Below are 20,693 nucleotides of genomic sequence, written 5' to 3' on the forward strand. Positions count from 1 at the left end.
GAAGGGCCATGATTATTCTGCTAGGAAATGAAAATGTCTGACCTCTCCTTCCACACCCCTGACCCCCACCAGTCTGGCATTAAATTGATGTAATATGATTACGTGAGGGATAAATGAAGAAACCTGTTCAAGTTCATTAGAGGCACACCAACACCTAATGTGGACAGATCACTCATTACAGCCAAGCCCGGAGAGACGCTGCATCCACACTCCCTTCTCGCCTTTAATTGCCTCATGACGAGGCAGTCCAGCATCTCTCTCTAAGCCATTAATAATTTCCAGGAGCAGCCGCCTTTCCTCCCAGAGATCTGTCAGCTGGTAAATGAGAGGAACACATGAACTTCCCCACCCCCACTGGCAAGACACAGATTGATCAAATCCATACTCTTTCCTCCCCATCTCCTGGCTCCTTCTGCCTTTGCCTGCTTGGGGGTTCCCAAAATGTGCAAACTTTGTTTCTTTCCCCTCTTCAGACCTTGCAGAGACCCAAGCAAAGGAGTCAGTACCAGTACTGACAGAGAAGGGGGCTCAAACCACAAAGAAACCCTATAAACGTCAGACACGGAAACGTTTGTTATCGCTAGTCTCGCTAGGGTTCAGAAGAGATTCATTCATTCATTGTTGGATTCAGCAAGGCAATAAAGATTCAGATGGGTGGAAGGCTTTTTCTACCAGGGACCTGTGTCCTACAGTACAGGTTGAAGTCAGGGTTGGGACTTGGGAAAGAAGAGGTCGAAGACCTGCAAAGCTTACGGAGCTAGGCAAAAGGCTGCTGCTGCCAAAGATAAAGGGCTTACTGTGGTTTTGGCTGCTGTGAGGCTGCTAAGGTTAAGGGAAGGAAGGATCAGAGAGCTTAGCTACTGCTGGGTCCTCCAGGACCTGAAGGACTAGGAAGAAGGCCTGGGCCAAGGGGAGTGGATGGTCTGCTATCAGCCTTTCATCTCTGGCCTAATGTAAAACTAGGGTTAGGATTCAGAAGAAGACAGGCCTAAGAGATAGGTTTATGCCTGGATCCTGCATGGTCCATTAAAGCAGGCCGATGGCTGTAGCTAGCACAAGAGGCTGATAGGGTTCAGAGGACAGTAAGCTTAAAGAAAAAAAAAATATGCTTTTTTCAAATAACGTTGTTATTGAAACAAGTTAAAGTTGTGGCATGTCTTACTGCGTTAACAGAGGATGCTGTGGAAGCCGCATTAACAATGAGGATCAGGCACAATCAGGGAACCAACAGATTCATCAGTGGATATTGAACAAAATGGTCTCTCTGCAATCCTCAATTCAGAACCTCTCTAAGCTGCTGAGCGCCCTGTAACCTCCCCTGCCCTGAACATACTTTTTCCTCTTCCCTGGTATCTCCAGGGCAAGAGCTCTGGAGGTGTTTAGCTTGCACCTGCATTTTTACGCACCTGCCTGTTATCCCCTATCCTCAACACATGCAATTATAGTACAGCCCTGGAGCTGAAGGGCAGAAAGATTCAAGGCTTTAACACCTGGCTGGAGCTGACTTTCACCTCTGAATCCCTCCAAGGATACCTCCAGAAGTACCTACCCTGTGAGAATCCACTACACCACAATGTTATGCCCATGCTGATTCTCCCCACGGGAACCTACCCCATCCGAACCTGCTCCTCAGCCCATGCTGCAGTTTCTCCTAGTTCTGGGAAATCCAGGATGCTTCCTATTCAACTCCAGGGCAGTCCTCAGTGGCTCCCTCCTCTTGTCTGCTTGAGGGATGCTGTTCTGGGAGGATTCTGGAGGAGGTGCCTCTGCCAGATGCTGCTGCTGCTCCTGCTCCCCAGTGGGAGGAGAGCAGGGGCGGGTGGTTCCCATCTGGGAGCAGCAGACTGGGGCCAAGGGCTGTGCAAGCTGCAAACACCAAACTGCTGGCAGCCATTTCCTGCAGCAGTGCCTGGGGCTGGATGCAGAAAAATCTCCTTTCTCTGCTACAGCACAGCTGAAAATGGTGGGGGTGGACAAGAGAGGGATGCTCAGAACAGAAGGGAAGGTGATGCACAACTGCACCAGTGCTGCTGGAGGACAACAGGATCTGCACGTGCAAGGACAGGTTTCATCATCTACCTTTGGCCCCTTCCTCAGAATTATTAATGGCAAACTGTGAGAATAGGGAGCTCCTCAACCTCCTCTGCTTGGGAAAAATGTGCCATTCACTCCCTGCCAGGCACTGGGAAGACCCCTTCAGAAGTCTGCTCTGCTGTGAGAAATACAAAGGTCTTTGAGGTAGAAGTTAGTTATTGAGCAAGATGTTTTGGCTAGCAATGGTTAACCCAAGAATTCTAGCTGCTCTGCAGGCCTACCATCTTCCAGAGAGATTAGGGACAGTGTAAACTGAAATCAACATTTCATTGATACAATATTCAATTTAAATCAAACGAAAGGTGAGGGAAGCTTTGAATAACAGAAAGCAGCTAAATAACAGAAAACTGATGCTTTCCTGGCTTTTAGCAGGCAATTTTCCGCTCTTGTGGATTTGGTCTGGGACCTGACAGACCAAAACAACTACTAATCGGAAGAACGTCCTGTCAACACAGGAAAGATTCTGCCAAGCCAAACGCTGTGGTTGGCGAGAGATGGGAGCCATTTTCACTACGCCTCCATACCCAACATCCCACCAAGAAAGCCACAATGATGCCGCACCAGTAGCAGGTTCTGAAATCCAGACTTTTATATAGTAATCATCAGGGGGAAGAGAGTTTTCCAGACCAGGGCAACCATCGTCATAGATTTAACCTGTGGGTTGCCTAAGAGGCATGAGTTACAGCAACAGACCACTCCAACTACCTAGCTAGGACTTTTCTGGCAGGGAATTCCTTCCTTTACAGAAGTTCTTCCCTCTCCCTTCTTTGCAGAGACCTACATATCCCCAGGACTCTGGAACTGGCTTTTTCCAGTAAGAACTCTGAACAGAGTTTTGGGTGCTGCTGCTGAGCCTTGCTAATGAGGAGAGCATGGATGTCTCCGGGTATGGTTGACCTTTCCAGTGCGCCTCCTATTCTTTTTCCACATCAGCCTTGGCATTCCCAAACCATGGCCCTTCTTCCGTTCCCAGAGCAGGGAGGGCACAGCCCACCTGCCCACGTCTGGAAGTAGCATTGTGACAGAAGGGCTGATCTGCTCTGATGAGCTTCCCAGATCCCCACAACACATCAGTGCCACAGTTACTTTCATAGCACCAACTTATCTTGGATCAGGTCTCTCCCTGTCACTTTCCAAGGAGGTCAGCATCACTAGGCATTCTCAGCTATATTTCTTGTTTTCCTCTCCCAGAAGGTCCATCCAGGGCAGTCTTATCTTCCTGCCTAGATTTCTACCATCAGCTGCTCAATATGTCTCTCTTGGAAGAAGTTTGAGGCTGATTCAAGATGAACCAAAGTCCTTCCATTTTCCCAGACTCGCCTTTTGCCTTATCTGAAGAGAGGAGATTGTTATGCCTTCAAACCTCATGGGTAAAGAAGCCACAGCAACTGCACAGCCTCCCAAATTCCCTTGCATCTGGCCACCCCATAGAACAACGGCCCCAAAGACAGGGAACTGCAGCAAACTGAAGCACTGGCTTCTCTGACTTCCATCTGCAGCCAGCCCTGACAGTTACTGAATGCAGAGCATGGCTGGGAACATCTCACACCCCACACAGAGTAAGAACAAGAGCTCATTGTATGCATCTCCCAAGACACAGGCGCTCTTCCCAGCCTCCTTGTTCCTTGTCCCTTTCCCACTGCGGAGTCACACCATTGCCTGGAGGGGACTTCACCCTGTTCTCCAGTACAGACCCAGTGCTCCACTAGAGACCCAGTGCTCCGCTGTCTCCACCCAGTGCCTCAAGATCCATGGCGGGGCTGAGCACAGTTGCTCCTTGAGATGGAAGCTGCCTTCAGGGTCTGTTCCCTCCCTCCAGAAAACACCCTACTAAGAACAAAGGAGAGGCTGCTGACCCAGGAATGTTGGAAGGCAAGACCCGTTAACTGACACGGCAGTGCGGATGCACGCTCAGCCACTAGATACCACCGCAGACTAGATACTGCAGCTGTGGGACTCATACAAACAGAGCAGGGAGAGCCCTTTGATATCACGTGGACCTTAGTCCTCATTTGCACTCTCTTCACAATATGTGTCAGGCCCTTAAAGCTGCCAAAGAACCTCATGGACAGATGTCCCAAGTGCATGCACAGGCAGGGGGGTAAAAGCCATGCCTGACAAGTAGATTGCAAACCTTTATATTCAGCAGATTTCTACAGTGAGTAGGCAAGCACCAGAAACAAGGTAGAAGCTGCGGATGTTAGGTGCCAGACAGACAGCTGCCGTAGACCTTGTACTGCATCATCAGTAACGGTCATCACAGACATGCCTCGTTAGGATCCCAATGTACATCCAGAAGTCCACCAGTCAAAGAAACCTCCCAAGCATACATAAAGTCAGTTCCTGGGACGCACAGGAAGAGATCCTGGGTTTCCCTGGCTCCCAGTAACCTGCTTTCTGAACTGCAGTTATCACTGCTTTTTTAGAAGCCACTGGGATTCTTATCAGGCATTGACTCATATGGCAGGCAGGACAACCCCAGATCTCAAGGATGTATCTCAGCAAGTCATTTTGATGTCATGCTGATCTCTCAATACCTTGGTGGGTCATGTGCCCACTTTTGCTCTCCTCCCATTCTTTGCTGGGTCACCTATAAAAACCCACTGACTTCAACCTCAAGCTATCAAACAAGAGTTTTCAAACCTTTTCCTCCTCCTGCGTTACAGATGCCTGTGAAGGAGACAACGGTCACTGGTTCTGTGGTAAGTCTCAAGATTTAGCCTCATGCCATACAATGTGCACAACAGACGAGGATTTTATCCATAGATTAAATCTCCAAACAAGAAAACTCTGTATTCCTGCAAGTCGCCCTACTATATGAATGGCATTTAGAAAACCTGTGATATCCCAAACATTCCAAATTACAAAAAGAACATCTAAGTTTTTCCTCAAACTATGTGGTGAACTTCTCAGGCAGGTTCCACAATTTACTCTGGCCCCCTCGTGGTCACAGCCACAGAGTGACATCACTCCATTTTCTCTAGAGGATCTAGACTTTCTCGGCTTGTCAAGAATATTTGCAACATCAGTCACTATAAAATAAATAAATCAGAAGTGCACGCAAAGAGAGGATAACCATTCTTCCATCAAAGATCCTTGTTCTGGTAACCAGCCCCTCTGACAGCTATTGTTTGCAATGATGCATACAGCAAAGACCCAGCATGCTGTCACGTAGAACAACATTCTTACTCCTCTTCTATAGGTGCAGAAACAAAACATGGATTTCTGCACCTCCACTCACGGTGCAAGATGACAGCAAACACTTTTATGTTCTCCAAGGTGAGACTTCAGCCCAGAACCTGCACATATTATAAGCACATGCAGGAGAACAATCTCTTTGGGAATTACAATATGAACCACGGCTGCTACTTTGAAAGCAGGGTCTGTCTTCAGCCAAATATCCCCTGGTTCTTGGGCTATCATGCTGAGGTCAGTGCCTGTGACAAAAGAATGGTGCTAAGAGAAGGACAGAGTACGGGTCACGTACAGAAAAAGACTAATGCAGGACTAAGCTTTAAAATGACCTGGACTGAGTAGGAGAGAGAGAGAAAGATAAAAGCCTCCCAACCACCTTCTGTCTGTCACTTTAAAGAGCCTCCAAAAGGCATCAGCATCCTGTGAAAAAAAAGTGTATCTTTTGAACCGAACGTGGCCAGCATGCATCCCACCTAGGGCAGGGCCGTGTTGACCCACATCATACAGAATTCTGGACAAGGAGAAGGTATGCCCAGCCCAGCCCCACACCTTTTACAGGGAATCCAACATTATCCTCATCAGAGTCACTGTCCAGCTCAAAGAGATCCTTGAATTCCTTCTTATCTTCCTCCTTGCTCTCATCTTGCTTCTTACGCTTAATTTCTGGGAAGTTCAAGTCTTCAAGCTGGAAAAAACCAAAATCAACAGTAAGAACAACCTTAATTTGTACTTTTAAACATAAAATGCTGAGCTTAAACACACGAACTTGGCTTTGCCCAGTATGTGTAAGCCACACTGCCAAGAACAGTTGGGTCTGCCTGCTGCCAACTAGGGGAGCAACAGATAGATTTGTGAGTCAGTTCCAAAGGTGAATGATACACGCAAAGCACCACTGCTCTATTGATCTTTACCTAATAAAATGCTTTTGGTAATGGGCCATCTACTGATGGTACTTTAGCAGGGATAAAAATGCAAGGCATCCATGACAAGCTGGCTGTCTCAGATCTCTGGACTGAAAGCCATGCAGGCCTGGTCAGCTTGGGCAGCCAAGCACAATCAAGCCAGACTGTGCTGGTCCTCTCTGAAGCTGCAGTTTTCCACCAAGGCCAAAAGCTGTGACAGCTATAGCAAAGGCACTGTCTTTTTGGCTGCAGATTTCAGCACAGTTAAATGGCAAGGTGCTGAAGATGCTTAAGGTCTGTCTATACCATGGCTTCTCCGACTGCTAGCCCTTATGGAGATCAATGGGCCAAGAGCCTTGCTGCTGCAGACAGCCAATATCAATGCCATTAAGTACTTGCAATTGACACCACCTCACTGCTCTTTACACCTCTCCGGAGGGGGATTAGGGGGAGGATTTACTTGCAAGGGCTCAAGCCAGCAGGGCAAAGATAATCAGAATGCAAATTAAATCCCAAGTGCTCTCTGAACATCAGCTGCCCACTGCCCGTGCCTGGCTACACACCTCCTGGGAAGCACTCATGCATTAGCACACATTAGCTTGCTTGGAAACATTCACCCTGCGAGTAATAACTCATTTGCTCTCTCCCACCCGTCAGACCACCCCTCAACACACTCCTCTCTGACCACATCCACTTCAACCCTCCCGTGAGCTTCCCCCAGCGGGAACAGCAGCAAAGCACAGCCTATATAGAAAGGCAGCTCTCAGCAGAGAGAGAAAGAGTGAGAGAACAGGGATGGGGGGAGACACGGAGATGCACATTTACTCCTGCAGCCAATTCCAGCAATTTCTCCCAGCCTGTTTCACAGTTATGGTCCCCAGCTGGGCAATATTGATTCTGGGAGCTGAGCACTTACAAGCAATAACCTCCAGCACTAGCATGGAAAGACAGAAGCTGGCCAGAGAAGGGGAGAGGGGAGCAAATCACCAGCCACCATTTCCAGGGTCCTAATTTTAAATCATCTTCCCACCTGCTTTTTTCCACTACGCGATGCCTCTCCTTCCACCGGCCCTGCAGAGACCTGCAGGGGCTGTCTCTGTGCTGGAGAGACACGTGAAGAAAGCAGCACACAACTTGCTTTCCAAACAGCAGTCATTGCATGCCAGAGAAGAGACTTGGGAAGCAAAACACAGCAAGAGCAGCAATCCAGAGTCACTGAAAAACAGCTGCCCTCAGCTGACCTAATGACATACTGTAACCATCCTCTTTCCTAGGGTGGTTATGTTCCAACAAGCTCCATCGTGGGGCAGGGGAGCTGAGAGGGTGAAAACATTTTCCTTAGCCCCTACCAGTTCTGGTGGACAAGACAGGCTCACGCTTCACTCCTCTCATTTGTTCTGGCATATAACTCTGGACGGTGGGAGGGCAAAGGGAGATGCTCCAGAAATACTGATTCAATGAGAGGCTCCAGAAATAAAACACAAAGGTGTCAGAAGCTAAAATACATCAGCAGCTATGCTTCTAACTCAGCATCAGGCTGTGATCACAGACGCAGTCCCCATACTTGATCCCTTTTAGTTTATACAGCCCTTGCCTCTGCAAGTGCCTCAGTCAGGTCACGCTGCCATCATCCCAGCATCGGGGAGAAGGACGGGCACTTCCTGCAGTCCAAGACCTGGACCACCACGTCCCCCCTCAGTAGCTCCGTTTGGGTCCAGGTCTCTCGCGTCCCAGAGATGGTTGCTCCCACAGGTACTGGGAACTGTACCCTGTGGCATGTCATCAGTATGGCTGAGCCGAGTCACAGCCAGCATCTTTGGGCCCTCTTCTGTGCCAAGAGCCACGCTACCTGCAGAGTCCCTGTCTGGCAGCATTGGTAGCTATCACTCCTCAGCAACAGCAGCAGTTAAAATAGGAGTTGAGCACTGCCTAACCAGGAAACAGGTGAGGCTGAAAGCGTCACAAACAGAAGCAGAAACCCAGTTTTGACAACAAACAACTGCTGCATCAACGGCCCAAGTTCCTGTTGGCTAGTCCTGTTCTCCACAACCCTGGTCACTGTTACTCTTCAGCAGCAGTAAATGAAATGCAAAAGTCATCCAGGGTCTTATTCTCTCTCCTCACGCATCCTGAGCATGGGATGTTTCCATCTAAACCTGCTAAGTGATGTGTTCAAGTGGAAATGGAGCTGTGTATGAGTAAAATGTCTCATGTACTCATGAGAATTCTCCAATTCTCCAAACTTCTCCAATTCAAGGGAGCAAAAGAAAGAGACTTATCTCAACATTGTGAAAAATTCAGTATCCTGTGCAGGGCATGTACAGCAGGAAGCAGAGGCTGTTAGTTGGGAATTCTTTGCATTTTCATACTGCCTAGGAAAAGTCCCCATTTCCAAAGGCAGCCTACAGTTTTTGGTGACATCAATACTGGTTGAACTCAACATGAGCATATTAAAAAGGACCTGGTGTTGAATCATGCTGAGTTGTACTACCTCCAACTTTCTGAGACTCCACAGGAGTGTCTTCAAGATGGGCACCTCAAAATAAAGGCACCAGAAAACACTACCAGCTGCGGAGCAATCACAAAGCAAAGGAACGAGACTTGTACTGAGCCACAGCTCACGGCTACTGTGCTCATCACACAGTAGCAGCAATTAGGTAATTTGGGGGCCAGACTTTTAATCCCCAGCTAGAGGGTTACTATCTACTGAGTCTCACAAAGCTGATTAGTCTACATCCCATTAAAAACCATTGGGAAAAGCAAACGGAATGGGCAGACAGGGTCAGCGTTGTTATATAAGGCAAGCTGCAGCTCATAGCAGCTGAGAGCCAGGCTGATTTTTTTCTGTTATTATTTTTTCCCCCCAATGGCCGCTAATGGGACATGGATTTTCCCAGCCCTAATGGGCTTCATGGTGTTCACTCTCCTGCTGGGGCTCACAATGCTGCATCATTAAGCTAGCAGTCCCCACTGAGAGAGACAACAGCCCTATTCACCAAGCAAAGACGCCAGGCAGCCACAGGCCTTTCGGAAAGCTAACTCCAAAGTCTGTCTCTCTCTACAGTTTATCTGTTCAGCCCACTTTCTCCAAAAGAAAACAAGTCCCTGTCACTGTCCTTCAGATTTCTCCTAGTTTCAGAAGTCACCCTCTTGAGCCTTACTATATGAAAGCAATTCCCCTCAAGGGCAGCTCTCCACCTCAGCCGGTCCAGGGCACCTCAAGGGGCTCCAGCTCCCCTCCTCCCTTTAACATGGGACAGGGGCTTGTTTACACCAAGGGCTGATCTCCTCCCTTGTGATAGCTGCTTCAGTACCAGGAAAGTGTCAGCTCACACCAGCAGGGCCAGGTTTGGGCAAGAGATTAGCCCCACTCACAGCCATCACTTTTTGCTGTTTCTTAGCTCCCCTCCTCCTCAATTTCCTTTCTGCAAAGGCCACATTCTCCTGCTGGGTTTGCACAGAAAACAAGCATGCTTTTTATTCCCTCTGCATGGCTGCCCCAGGGAATTTCAGCCTCCTGTCCTTATCTCAGGCTGGTATACGATACTGAGCATTTCTAGGATCTACCAGGTCTTCTACCACGCTCTGGGACTTGTCTCAGAGCCAATCATTCTCATGTCCCATCGATTATTTTAATTGTTCCCCACCATACGCTGGAGACACCAATTATATCTATTTCCTGCTCCCTGGCCAAGAGCCTAGCTCAGCCACTTTCATTGCATTAGCATCAAGACAGCTTTCCTTTAGACTCCTAATGTAAGCAAGCTCTTGCTCCCACCCCCACCTTCTGCATCCCGGAGCACAGCGCCGTGAGGAGCGGTCAAGGAACCTTCCCTTGGGCAGGAGATGTGGGAAACAGCAGTCTGAGCACTTCTGTCCGGGCAACAAGTCCCACCTTGCAACCAGCCACCCCACATGGGTGAAATACGAAAATGCAAACCAGAACTCATGTCTGATATTCCCTTCACTAAGAAGAGAGGCATCTTCCCCTCCCTACTTTCTTGCAAAGTTAGGTTTTAGCATGGCAATCCAGTCACATTCTGCAGAGCTAGAAAAAGAGCTAAAGGCCTACACGAGTTCAACCCACTCTGTTTAACTATCAAGAAAGCAATGCAATTTGCAAGAAATGATGCAAACTGCCCAAAGCAATGTGAGAAGGCCCATGAACATGGAGATCAACACCCAGAACAGGAACTGTGTGTACAGTCTAAGCTTCCAAACTACATCATGTGCTTGTTCCAAAAGTAACATCCACAATAAGGCTATTGCCCCAGTTGCTCAGACCCAGTTGAATCTGTTACCCACCCAACCCCTGCCATCACTACTGTCTTCAGCTTCCTAGCCTTGAATTACAAAGGCTGCTGTGCTGATGGGTCTTGAACAGCATGAGCCTAAACAGAGACACAGGGAAATTTACCCTAGCGCTACTTCACCCTATGTCACCTGTTCTCTATTAACTTGGGCAAAGGAAGACACTACAGGCAGAGGATACAGATGTTGCTCCTAGAGATCCCAGCAAGACAAATCCGTGGGGAGCTGAAGACACTGATTAGGCTGCCGTCCAGCCACACTCATGCTCCTTCCAAAAATGCCCAGCCTACACCCTCACACAGCTCAAGCCACTTTCAGCTCACGCCAGTGGAGCTGGTTTTGATCAGCCACCATCCTGATGCCAGGACATGGCTCTCCTGTCTTCCCGTGGCACAGATGACCAGTAAGTTAGGCATTTCATTCTTACTCTTTCTTTGCCGCTGATTTCCAGTTGTATCTCCTTCTCTCTTAACTTCTTCCACTGAGTATAATACTTGGTCAGAGGTGTCCCCTCCTCTTTGACCTGCTTCTCCCATTGTTCCTGTGGAGAGAGAGGGTGCAAATTTAAGGTAGGTTCACAAAACAGTTTTCCAGTACAACTTTGGCAAATGTAGGGAGTTAAGAGCAGAGGTTAAGATCCTTTCCCAAACCACCTTTTCCCAGCTTCTGGGTAGGAAACTGGCAACCATGACACAGAATGCAAGCAAGACTAAGTGTGAATTCAGGCACAGTGACTTAAGGAACTATTGAGTGAGGAACAGTGTGACTGACAACTCTCCTTAGGCAATGCAATGCCCTGGGACTGCAGGCAAATCAAAGAAAGCCAAAAGATGGAATGGACAGGTTGGCCAACGCAACAGCTCGCTTATGCAGTAGCAAAGCACAGGATACCAATGGTATAAAAAAAAAAGTCCTCCTAAAGGAGCATCTATATGGTGGTGCACAAGATGCTTCAGCTTATGGAAGATCGTAACATTTTCTCAGCATGGTGGCCTGAAATGTGAGTTTCCAAATTCCTATTTCTCCCCTTTAGAAGAGGCCTAATTCTCAGAATTGCTGAGAGCTCACAATAGGCTCTCCTAAAACCAAGTCAATACCTTCTGGGATCCACTATGACTATCTTGGCCTTGAACATTCACTTCTACTCTAGCTATAGTGAAACACAGAACTCAAGTCAGATGATGCAGCCTACTGTAATAAAAAAGAAATTACTTCAATTGAAACCTGAAGGTAGGAATCAAAGGGACGGATCAGAGGATCTATCAGGACAAAATTTGTCCCCTGCTCCTTCAACGGAGGCATTTGATCAACTGCTCACATCTTGCTTTTCAATTCAGAAAAACCTCACACAAGCATTTACAAGACCTAAGTACCAAAGAAAGATGTTTGATTGCCTGTTCCCCCTGTTCTACAGCCAAATGTTTATTTTTGAAACAAACATTCCCCTGCAGGGTCTTGGACTCATCCCAACCTTGAGAGAGCAGAGCATGAAGAAGCGTGGAGCCTGTTTCCGCTGTCCAAGCAGGGAGAATAAGGAGGTGCAAACACCGTAAATGGTGGGAAGCAAATTAGATGGTTAAAAATTCTTTTACGCTTCAATCATTTGGCACGTTAGCACTGAAAGGGGGCTGGGTGGTATGTCATATTAAAATATATTCTTCTTAACCTGCCAACATCCCTTTAACTTAAAACCCACAGAACTGTACCTGTTAACCGGATTACCGCAGTGCCCAGAGGCTTTGCGTTACCCCACAGTAAAAAGTCAATCTAATGTAAGCAGAAAGACATGACATACAAGTAGGAATTGAAACAGGCAGAGGAGGAAGGGAATGAGCAACAGGAACAGAGGTTAGCCTAGATACATTCAAAGGTCAACACATCCAAAAAGAGTATCCTGAATCCAGGGTCAAGAACAAATCCAGAGCTCCCATTTGAGGGTGGGAACAAAAGGTCAGACCATCTTCACAGCAGAGAACACAGTAGCAGCTCAAATATTCTTCAGCAGATCTCAAATCAACCGCCTCTGGGGAGCTGAGCCCCAAAACTAGGGAGCTATGGTGTGCTGGCTGCAGTCTGTGAGCCAAAGCACAGGAAGAAGTTTGTTTAAAGAGCAGTGCATGAGCAAAAGAGAAAGAACAAGTCTCTGCAATGGATAGCAGCACAGAGCTCCCAGCTTACACAAATAAACAAGTACTCAGTATATATCGTGAAGTGAAATACATCAGTCTACGCCAGCTCTTGATTTGGCTCATCACTGGGAGGGAAGTGGAGATGATCTGTGGTCTCTGCAGCTGGCACCAGGAGCTGAACTTTGGCAATTAAATGGTGACCAGCTTGTGTCACCTGCACTCTAATGGCGCAGAATCTATTTATGCACCCTACAACAGGCGCTATCAATACTGCATCAAGCCAAACAGGCCCTTTCTGGTAATCACAGGTCCCAGACTCACAGTCCCCATGGGATTGTTTGTAACACGGCTCCAGTCTGCCTCTGCTCTCCGGTCTCCCCCCCGGCAGGCTGACTGTAAGCACAGCTGATGTACCGCGGAGACGCCAGCCAGCAGACAGCACAGTTTTACTGTCGATCTGACCCACCGCTATGGCAAGAGGAGTAATTCCTGAGGAGTACAAAGTCACCCCATTTATAGATCAGGCTCATATTAGGCTGGCAGCTGCAATCAGGCAATTTCTTGATGCAGCTTGGTATGGACAGCTTCTGAGAAAGACTCTTCTTACAGAGGGCAAAAGTCTATTTGTTCTGTCTGATACACCTCTTTTGGTTTTAAAGGGTGCTGGAATCCAGACCATTAAAACACTCCCATCTTTCTAGTCAGAACACCTCAATGGGAATTTTGAGAGAGTAGATGCCATCACACTCACTTTAACCATTTGCAATTCTCCTTCTATTACTGCTTTTGCATCACTCTGCTGTCAGGCAACACCCAGCACGGATCAAGCCCACAGTGCTAGCACCTGTGCAAATGTAACAAAGATCATCAAAAATCCACCCTCCAGAAAAACCTCCCAGCTGAAATGTGAGATGAGGATGAATGCAGAAGATCTGGAAATCCCGTGGAAATGAGGCAATGCTTTCCATCAGCTCATTCCCTCACTTCACATTTCATTAAGCGTGACAGCCTGCTGCGCTGCACTGTTCGTAAGCGAAGGTTCCCCAGCTCAGTGCAAAGGTCTCCCTCGGAGCCACAGAGCTGTAACGCAGGCCGGCACACACTGCAGGTCCTTTTCCTTCCCTGCATGTTCCCCTGCCAATCCAGGGCCCATACTAGTGCAGATGAGACTAAAATCAGAACTGCACATTATGCATCAGGACTCACCTTCAGCTGCAGGCTTCACTTTTTTTGGCTCCCCTCGCAAAGACCTTAATTAGTATAGTAACCTATTCGCACTGTGCTCTCAAAAAAGCACTGACTCTCAATTATTGATCTGCTTCTTACAAACAACAACAAAAGTAAAGTTCTCAATCTTAAAATAATATGGAAGAAGTCAGGCTGAACACATCTGGTGTGCCTGTCCCTCCATACCACAGTTCCTGGGATGCAAGGAGGGATCCCTCCATAGTCCCTCCACGTTAAGTTAAACATTGTACCCTCATGCTCCCCCCGCAGCACTAAGTTCAATCCCCAGGCTGTTTCTTCTTTAAAATTATATAACAGAGACCCTTAGGTAAACTCCACCTTTCTAAAGCACACCCACTACTCTGTAATTCTGCCCACGAAAGCCGCATTTCAGCATGCTGCATGGAAGAATTAGCTCAGAATTCAGGCTCTGCTCCCTACACTGGAGCAGGCACAAATGCATGCATGTGAAAACCAGAGAGCATTTGCTTTCAATTGCTCTTGCTGGCAAGTGGGACACACAAATACCTCCCTTTCCCTCACCCCCCTCCTTCCCTTCCCTTTTCTGGCAGCGTTTGCTCATGAGAAGTGCCAACACCCCATATATCTTGGAGACAGCCTGGCAAACTCAACCCAGTCTTCCAGGGACAATCCAAATCGTTCTGGGAAGCCCGGTCTCTGTGGGAGCTTTGGCCCTTCTTGGGAATCTACACCATCTGCTCACAAAGGTGTAGGGGGAAAACACAAAGCCACCTCGGCACAAAACTTGTCCTCTGGGTACAAAAGGTAAGCCACTATGGCTCTTCCACCCTACAGAAGTACTGAGTGGGCTCTTTCCTCTGCTCCCAGCACTGATATCTCATTAACTGTAGGAAGAGAAAGGCTCTCTTCTCCCACAGGACACCACCACAGTGCAAAAACACAGATTACACAGGCAATCCAGGCACCCTCCCTGAGCAGCACTGTTGCTCTATCCCCTTTAATGACAGAACAGCCATCTCCAAACAGGCTTGGCAAACTGGTGCCCGCTTCCCTTCACCAACCTCTCTTACTCAAGGCAGGCTGCCTGTTGCTGCCCCTCCAGAGCCAACCCTGCCCGATTCAGGCTACTCAGCCGTCCAGATGTCCCTGGGAAAGCAGGTGCACCAATGTCAACTAGGAGACATACAGGCAGCAAGATGTTAAAATAATCATTTAGTTCCTACACAAGGGACTGTAGCCAGAGTTGCTGGGAAAAGCAGAGAGTGGCAGAGTTGTTGGAAACCCTCTTTTATTTAGCCAACGACCTTCCCCAGTCCATCTGTTTCATGGAGAGCCCTAGAGGCTGAAATCTCTACCTCTGCGGAGTTGGTGGGTGGTCACAGCACTGCCCACAAAAAATACAAAACAACAAAACCCTAACCACTTCACTCCAGACGGGAAGCATAATTCCTTTAGCAAAACAGTCCAACTCAGAATGGCATTTACAGAACCAAAGACTACTTATAGTCACTTCAAACCCAGATCCATCAACCCCTTAATCCCAGAATAGCGCTGCTGTGTCCTGGCATTGATATATCAGGATTTCAAAGGCTAATTTTCCTGCAGTCCCTGCCTCTTAGTGTCTGAAGACAAATTAGTCTGCACTGCAACTTCTGCTCTGTGCTGAGCTCCATGCCAACAGGTGGAGCTTTCAATGATGCAGAACTCCAGACTTTCCAATGATACCATGTGGCTGGAGAGACCACTCTGACCCATCAATTACCTTGCAGACAAGAGATATTTTCACCTCTCTCCTGCCTGGGAAGGAAGAGTCAGATCCACTACCTCCTCTCACACAGAGAGGCATGCACACACACATTTCACCTGCTATCAGGTTTGCAAAGGCTGCTGTGCTGGATAAAAAGCAAAGATAAAATGTCCAATCCAAAGGACACCCAAAAAAAAGTTTCCTTAACAAGGCTTCCTTCCCTTTGGCTTCATTTACACGGCACCTGAATTTCAAAGAACTCGGAGTTTCAGTCAGGTCAACAGGTCCCCAAAGAAGGATGGAGCAAAGCAAAAGAAAAAAAAGCTTCAAGCAAGGACACTGAAAGGAATGTCCTGACAATATGCTACACCATCCCTAGGAAGACCTGGCTCAGAGCAGGCAGACTCCTGGAGCAGGAGAAACAAGGAGATACGTAGCATCTCTCAGCCTGTTAGCCAGATGGCCAACTATTAGCTAACAAACTCTCTAATACACAGTTTTCTAGCTGTGCTACAGTTCATTTCCCAAGATGAGAGAGGGGTCCATTACCACCTTAGTTACTCCTCTTCATCTCATCACTAAGGTAGAATCCTGATGTTTAATTCAGCTGCTCCAAAGGTGCTATGAGCCACCCAGAGCCACTGCAACTTTTCTAGGTGTTGAATGTGCTCAGCATTTTCTCAGTAGGTTGGATGCTCAGCCTGCAGACAGAAGAACACACCAGCATCTCTCTTGAGAAGCAACTGCAGTGCCTAGGATGCCTGGTCACTGTTCTTACGCCTCATAACCTTCCTGATTCTATAGCTCTGTCTCCACAAGGGCTCAGGAATATGTGGAAACGTTTGCCTCAGGATTCTAAACTGCCACACATCAGTCTGCCGATGGCTTGGTCCTACACTGCTGGAGACTGGTCTCTACAGACTAGGAGGAAACAACACGCTTACAGAGGTGGCAGGATCCCCCCTATTGCTTTAGGCACGAACTGGCACCTATGTATCAGGAATGGGATGATGAAAACCAAGAAACTTCTCAGCAAAGGAGATGCCCCAGCAAAACAAGGCGGCTCCATACATGTGTGTGTGTTATAAATAATAGAAGGGTATAATTTATGGACTCTGTTTTCCATGAGGCTCTTGGCTGCAGAGCCTTGCCAGCTATAGCATCAGATCCCTGCCGAGTTCAGTTGTTTGTGAACATCTGCCCCACCCCACACACTCTCGTTTCCATGACCTCGTCGTCCCTCCTCCCTCTGCCACCCGCTCAACGCCGGCAGCCAGAGTCTCACCGTCTTTCCAGGAAGCCCAAATCGAAGTAGCAGACTCACCACAGACTCCCTGCTGGCCACGCCGAAGGTGGCTTTCTGACGCTTGCTGGCGATGTAGGCAGAATTTTCCTGCAGTTTCTCCAGGAGCTGCCGGATAGGCTTGCAGTAGTTGGCAACCTTGCATTCCTTCAGGAAAGATTTTAGCTAGGAGGAAAAAGAGAGGAAGAATGAAAGCAATGTAACAGTTTCCATAAACAGATCCCATCAGCAAAAAAACATTTCCCACCCCCCGTGACAGACAGCATGGGGTGCCTTTTCCCTTCAATTCATACCATACTCCAACGTATCACCCATATTCAGCCCTGGGGGTCCTGCCACCCTGGGCTGGGAGGATGCAAAGAGTTGCAGTGACAGGCCAGATGTTTGTACACAATCCAGCACAGGGGCCTTGCTCAAAAAAAAGCTCTTTGCACCCTTTAGCACTACTTCTTTCTGAAGAAAAAAAAAAAAAAAAGATATCAGCGGAGTTCAAGCAGCCAGCAGGAAAAAAGTCTATGCTCTCTGGGGCCTCAGCTCCTAAGCTGCCATTGCAGTTACAATATCACTGTCTCCGGCTCAGCCAAATATTAAGACGGACTGTGGACCAAATGCATGGAGACCAGGAGTAACAGTGGATACCTGTGGATGCTAGATGGCCAAAAGCACAGGGAAGTCAGGATTAGAACAGGGCAAGGTGTCTGTGGGTTAAGACTGTAGAACACCAGTCAATATTGGAATGGGAATACAAATACAAGAGGCTGTGGATGAGACTGACGGCTGGGATTGAAGGCAGAGAAGAGGCTTGGGGTGGAAGCCTCTATGGACTGGGAGTAAGGGTCTTTGGCATAGCTCGGTGGGAAAACTTGCTGCTCCTCCAGCAGCAGAGTTGTGGGTCAGGACAGACGGCCATCTGCAGAGTCACACAGGGTGAAGTTTGCTTAATGTCTGACTGTACCAACCCAACTGGCACCACTGATTTTTCAAGGGCACAAACCCACTACATAAAAATTTACAAAATAACCCTCTCTGTGGACAACTTATGCAGCATGTGCCTAGATAATTCTTTCTTTTAGACCCGAGGCCTTATGTGTAACGCTTAGGACAAGACCCAGTCTGCCAGGAAACCACAAACCCTAGTGCTGCCTGAAAGGGCAAGGACCATCCTACTCTGAGAATGTGCTCCTGCCCTCTCTCTGCGCCCAAAGCACACTTCACTACTCTCAGACAGTGAGACTTCATTGCAAACACAGTACATTTTTGTGGTGGTTTCTTTTTTTATCTTAGTAGCTTTGTCCTCAAGCAAACATCTTTTCTCCCCACCAAAGATTTCCCCTCCCAATACAAAACACTCTCCAACACCACTGCACTGTTTTGATACCTCCAAACTAAAAGCTGAGGCAGCAGTGGATGCTCTTGATGACAGAAATTGAGATGGGGGTATCCAGATTGACTCATGGCTTGAATTCCAGTTTACTACACTGTCTGCTAACAGTTTTCACCAAGACAAGCCTCTGGAGTGCTGTCCATATTCTGCAGGCCAAGCTCTCTCTAGAGCCACATATATACATATATACACACACACGCACACACTTAATTACAGAAAGAGAGCCAACAAGACAAAAGAAAATGGTTAACCACAATGGAACCTTCATCTCAGCTGGGACCTGCAGATGCTATCATGTCAGAGAGAAAGGGTTTCTAGTCACCAAATACAGTACTGTTTTCTCTGCTTACAGCTTTAAATGTTCTGCCTCAAAATACAAGAGCTGGGTGAAGGAAGATGTCGTCTCCTTCCTGTCAAGCCTACCTGTTGGCTTGATCTTACATGCCAAGTGGGTAGGTGTTAAATGTCAATCAAGAGGTGACAAGTCACACCTAGCCCCTCTCTGTCAGGACACTGCTCTCCTGATCGGTATATTGCTGCAGGATCCGCTGCCTGCTACATACATGGAGATTGTCCCCCATCACCTAGCAGCAGGGGCTTCTCTTGTCCCTTTATCCCCAGCACACGCCCATCTGCCATCACACATCCAACTCAAAAAAACAGGAGTTAAACTGAACACGTTCCCCCCCTTTCCACAAAGCATAGAGCCCATCAAACAAGCACAAAGAAACCATCAGCAGAACTATTCTGCTCCTGGTGAAGCTTCTCCTACCCTCACCTCCCCTTTCTAAAATACTTATTTTTTTATAGGTGCTGCATATTTATCTCCACTGAGATATGCATTTGTCATTCGATTTATCTCACTTGATCCCTACAGCTGCAGCCCCAGATCCATTTCATCCGCTGCCACATACATTATCATTTTTCTTTCGTTGCAGAAGTGTCACCAGAAATGCTGCAAAATCTCAGGCTCTATCTGTGCAGTTTGGTGTTGTGTGTTCACTCTCATAGCCGTATGCTTCATTTCTTCTTTCCCCCACCTCTCTCCTACCCCTGCAATCCCTCACAGTCCCATCACTATCTACCACAGATATTAACGAAACATAATGAGATCTCAGTCCTGTGTTAAGAGGCAGGGAACACAATCAAGAAGGTAAAAGAAGATAGAGGGGAGAGAGAGAGAGAAAGGGACTCTGTGTATGCCTTTTTCCACTCTGCCAAATACAACAATCATATCTTTCCAGAATAAAAGCAATCAGAACATACGCGTGTATGTGTGCGTGCGTATGTGTCATTAACATCTCACATCAGTTCCTAGCTAAGCAGCTCTGTGATTAGTGGGATTGATTCTGTCGAATTGCCAGCCTTAAACACCAATGGTTTATACCAGCAGAGACCACAGCAAAACCTCAGCTCCTCTTACTGTAAACGACGCAGGGAACTATAAATGATCTAAAGCAGCTGCACGTGTGCGTTGCAGGGAACCCAAATCCAAGTCCAATCCCCCATTCACAAAGAGCAGAAGGAATATTCAACTCTGGACCGAGAGTGAGCAGCAGGAGTGGCTGCTGGCAAGGCAAACCGGCACCTCCTGCCCTTCTGTCTAGCTGCAAGTCATGCCTAGATCATGCCATCTCCTACCTCCATCCAGCAGTACCTACGCCCTATCGATGCCTGCCCAGTTTTTCCCTTTAACCTCTCACCTCTGCCCCGTGACACCTGTCAGGGCTCTTGAGGAGGGAAGAGGCAGTCTCTTCCAAGCATCCCGACACACAGGTTCTGCACTCTGAGCTCCTTACCAGCCTGTGGAGGCAGTGACTGCCATGGGGTTGTCCCAGCAGCTGGGGCAGAACAGAAGCCTTTGAACTGTCTCCTGCCCCTCCTTTCTTTTGATCTGCCGGGGTGCTTCCTGCCTTCCAGGCAAGGAGGTTTTAAAGTTCAGTTTGAAGGCAGTTCAGCCTAGCTTCTTCCAAAGCCGCTGACCAGAAGATGAGGAACGCAACCCTCGCCAGCTGGAACACAGCCTCTACGACACGGCACTGAGAGAAGCGTGAGCTCATTGGGGAGGAAGAATCAGGACAGATGGATTTTTACAGTTAACTGGAACCATTCCAGGAGAAAAGCCTCCCCCCCACACTTTCCCGAAGACTCTGAGATTTTGGGAAGCTAACCTCAGCACCCCAGCCCAGCAGACGCCACGAGGCCGTGGTTAGTGGCAGCCAAATAGGAATCCGATCGCATTAATTCTCTGCAGAAATACAGGCTGGTCCCAGGGTGTGTTTGGAAGCCACAGGGTGCTTGGTGCCAGAGGGCCGTCAGCCGTTTTTCATTCCAGCTAGAACATCGGCTCCGACAGCTTCGATGCTCTCAACAGCTGCTGGCTGAGAGGAAAAGGGCTTTGTTTGCTGCCGATAAGTGA

General features: G+C 48.0%; 1 protein-coding gene across 1 annotated transcript in view; it reads right to left on the reverse strand.

Annotated features, from left to right (window-relative positions):
• Positions 1-20,693, reverse strand: part of NOC2L (nucleolar complex associated 2 homolog (S. cerevisiae)) — a gene marked incomplete at its 5' end in the record, with an annotated part of 50,547 nt that overhangs the window by 4,665 nt on the left and 25,189 nt on the right. The window contains 3 exons of the mRNA XM_009710301.1: positions 5,839-5,974; positions 10,930-11,043; positions 16,912-17,055. Of these exons, the coding sequence (XP_009708603.1) occupies positions 5,839-5,974; positions 10,930-11,043; positions 16,912-17,055 (394 nt within the window). The remainder of the gene's footprint in view (positions 1-5,838; positions 5,975-10,929; positions 11,044-16,911; positions 17,056-20,693) is intronic.

Source organism: Cariama cristata, unplaced genomic scaffold (genome assembly GCF_000690535.1).
Source record: "Cariama cristata isolate BGI_N322 unplaced genomic scaffold, ASM69053v1 scaffold12641, whole genome shotgun sequence".
Classification (NCBI taxonomy): Eukaryota; Metazoa; Chordata; class Aves; order Cariamiformes; family Cariamidae; genus Cariama; species Cariama cristata.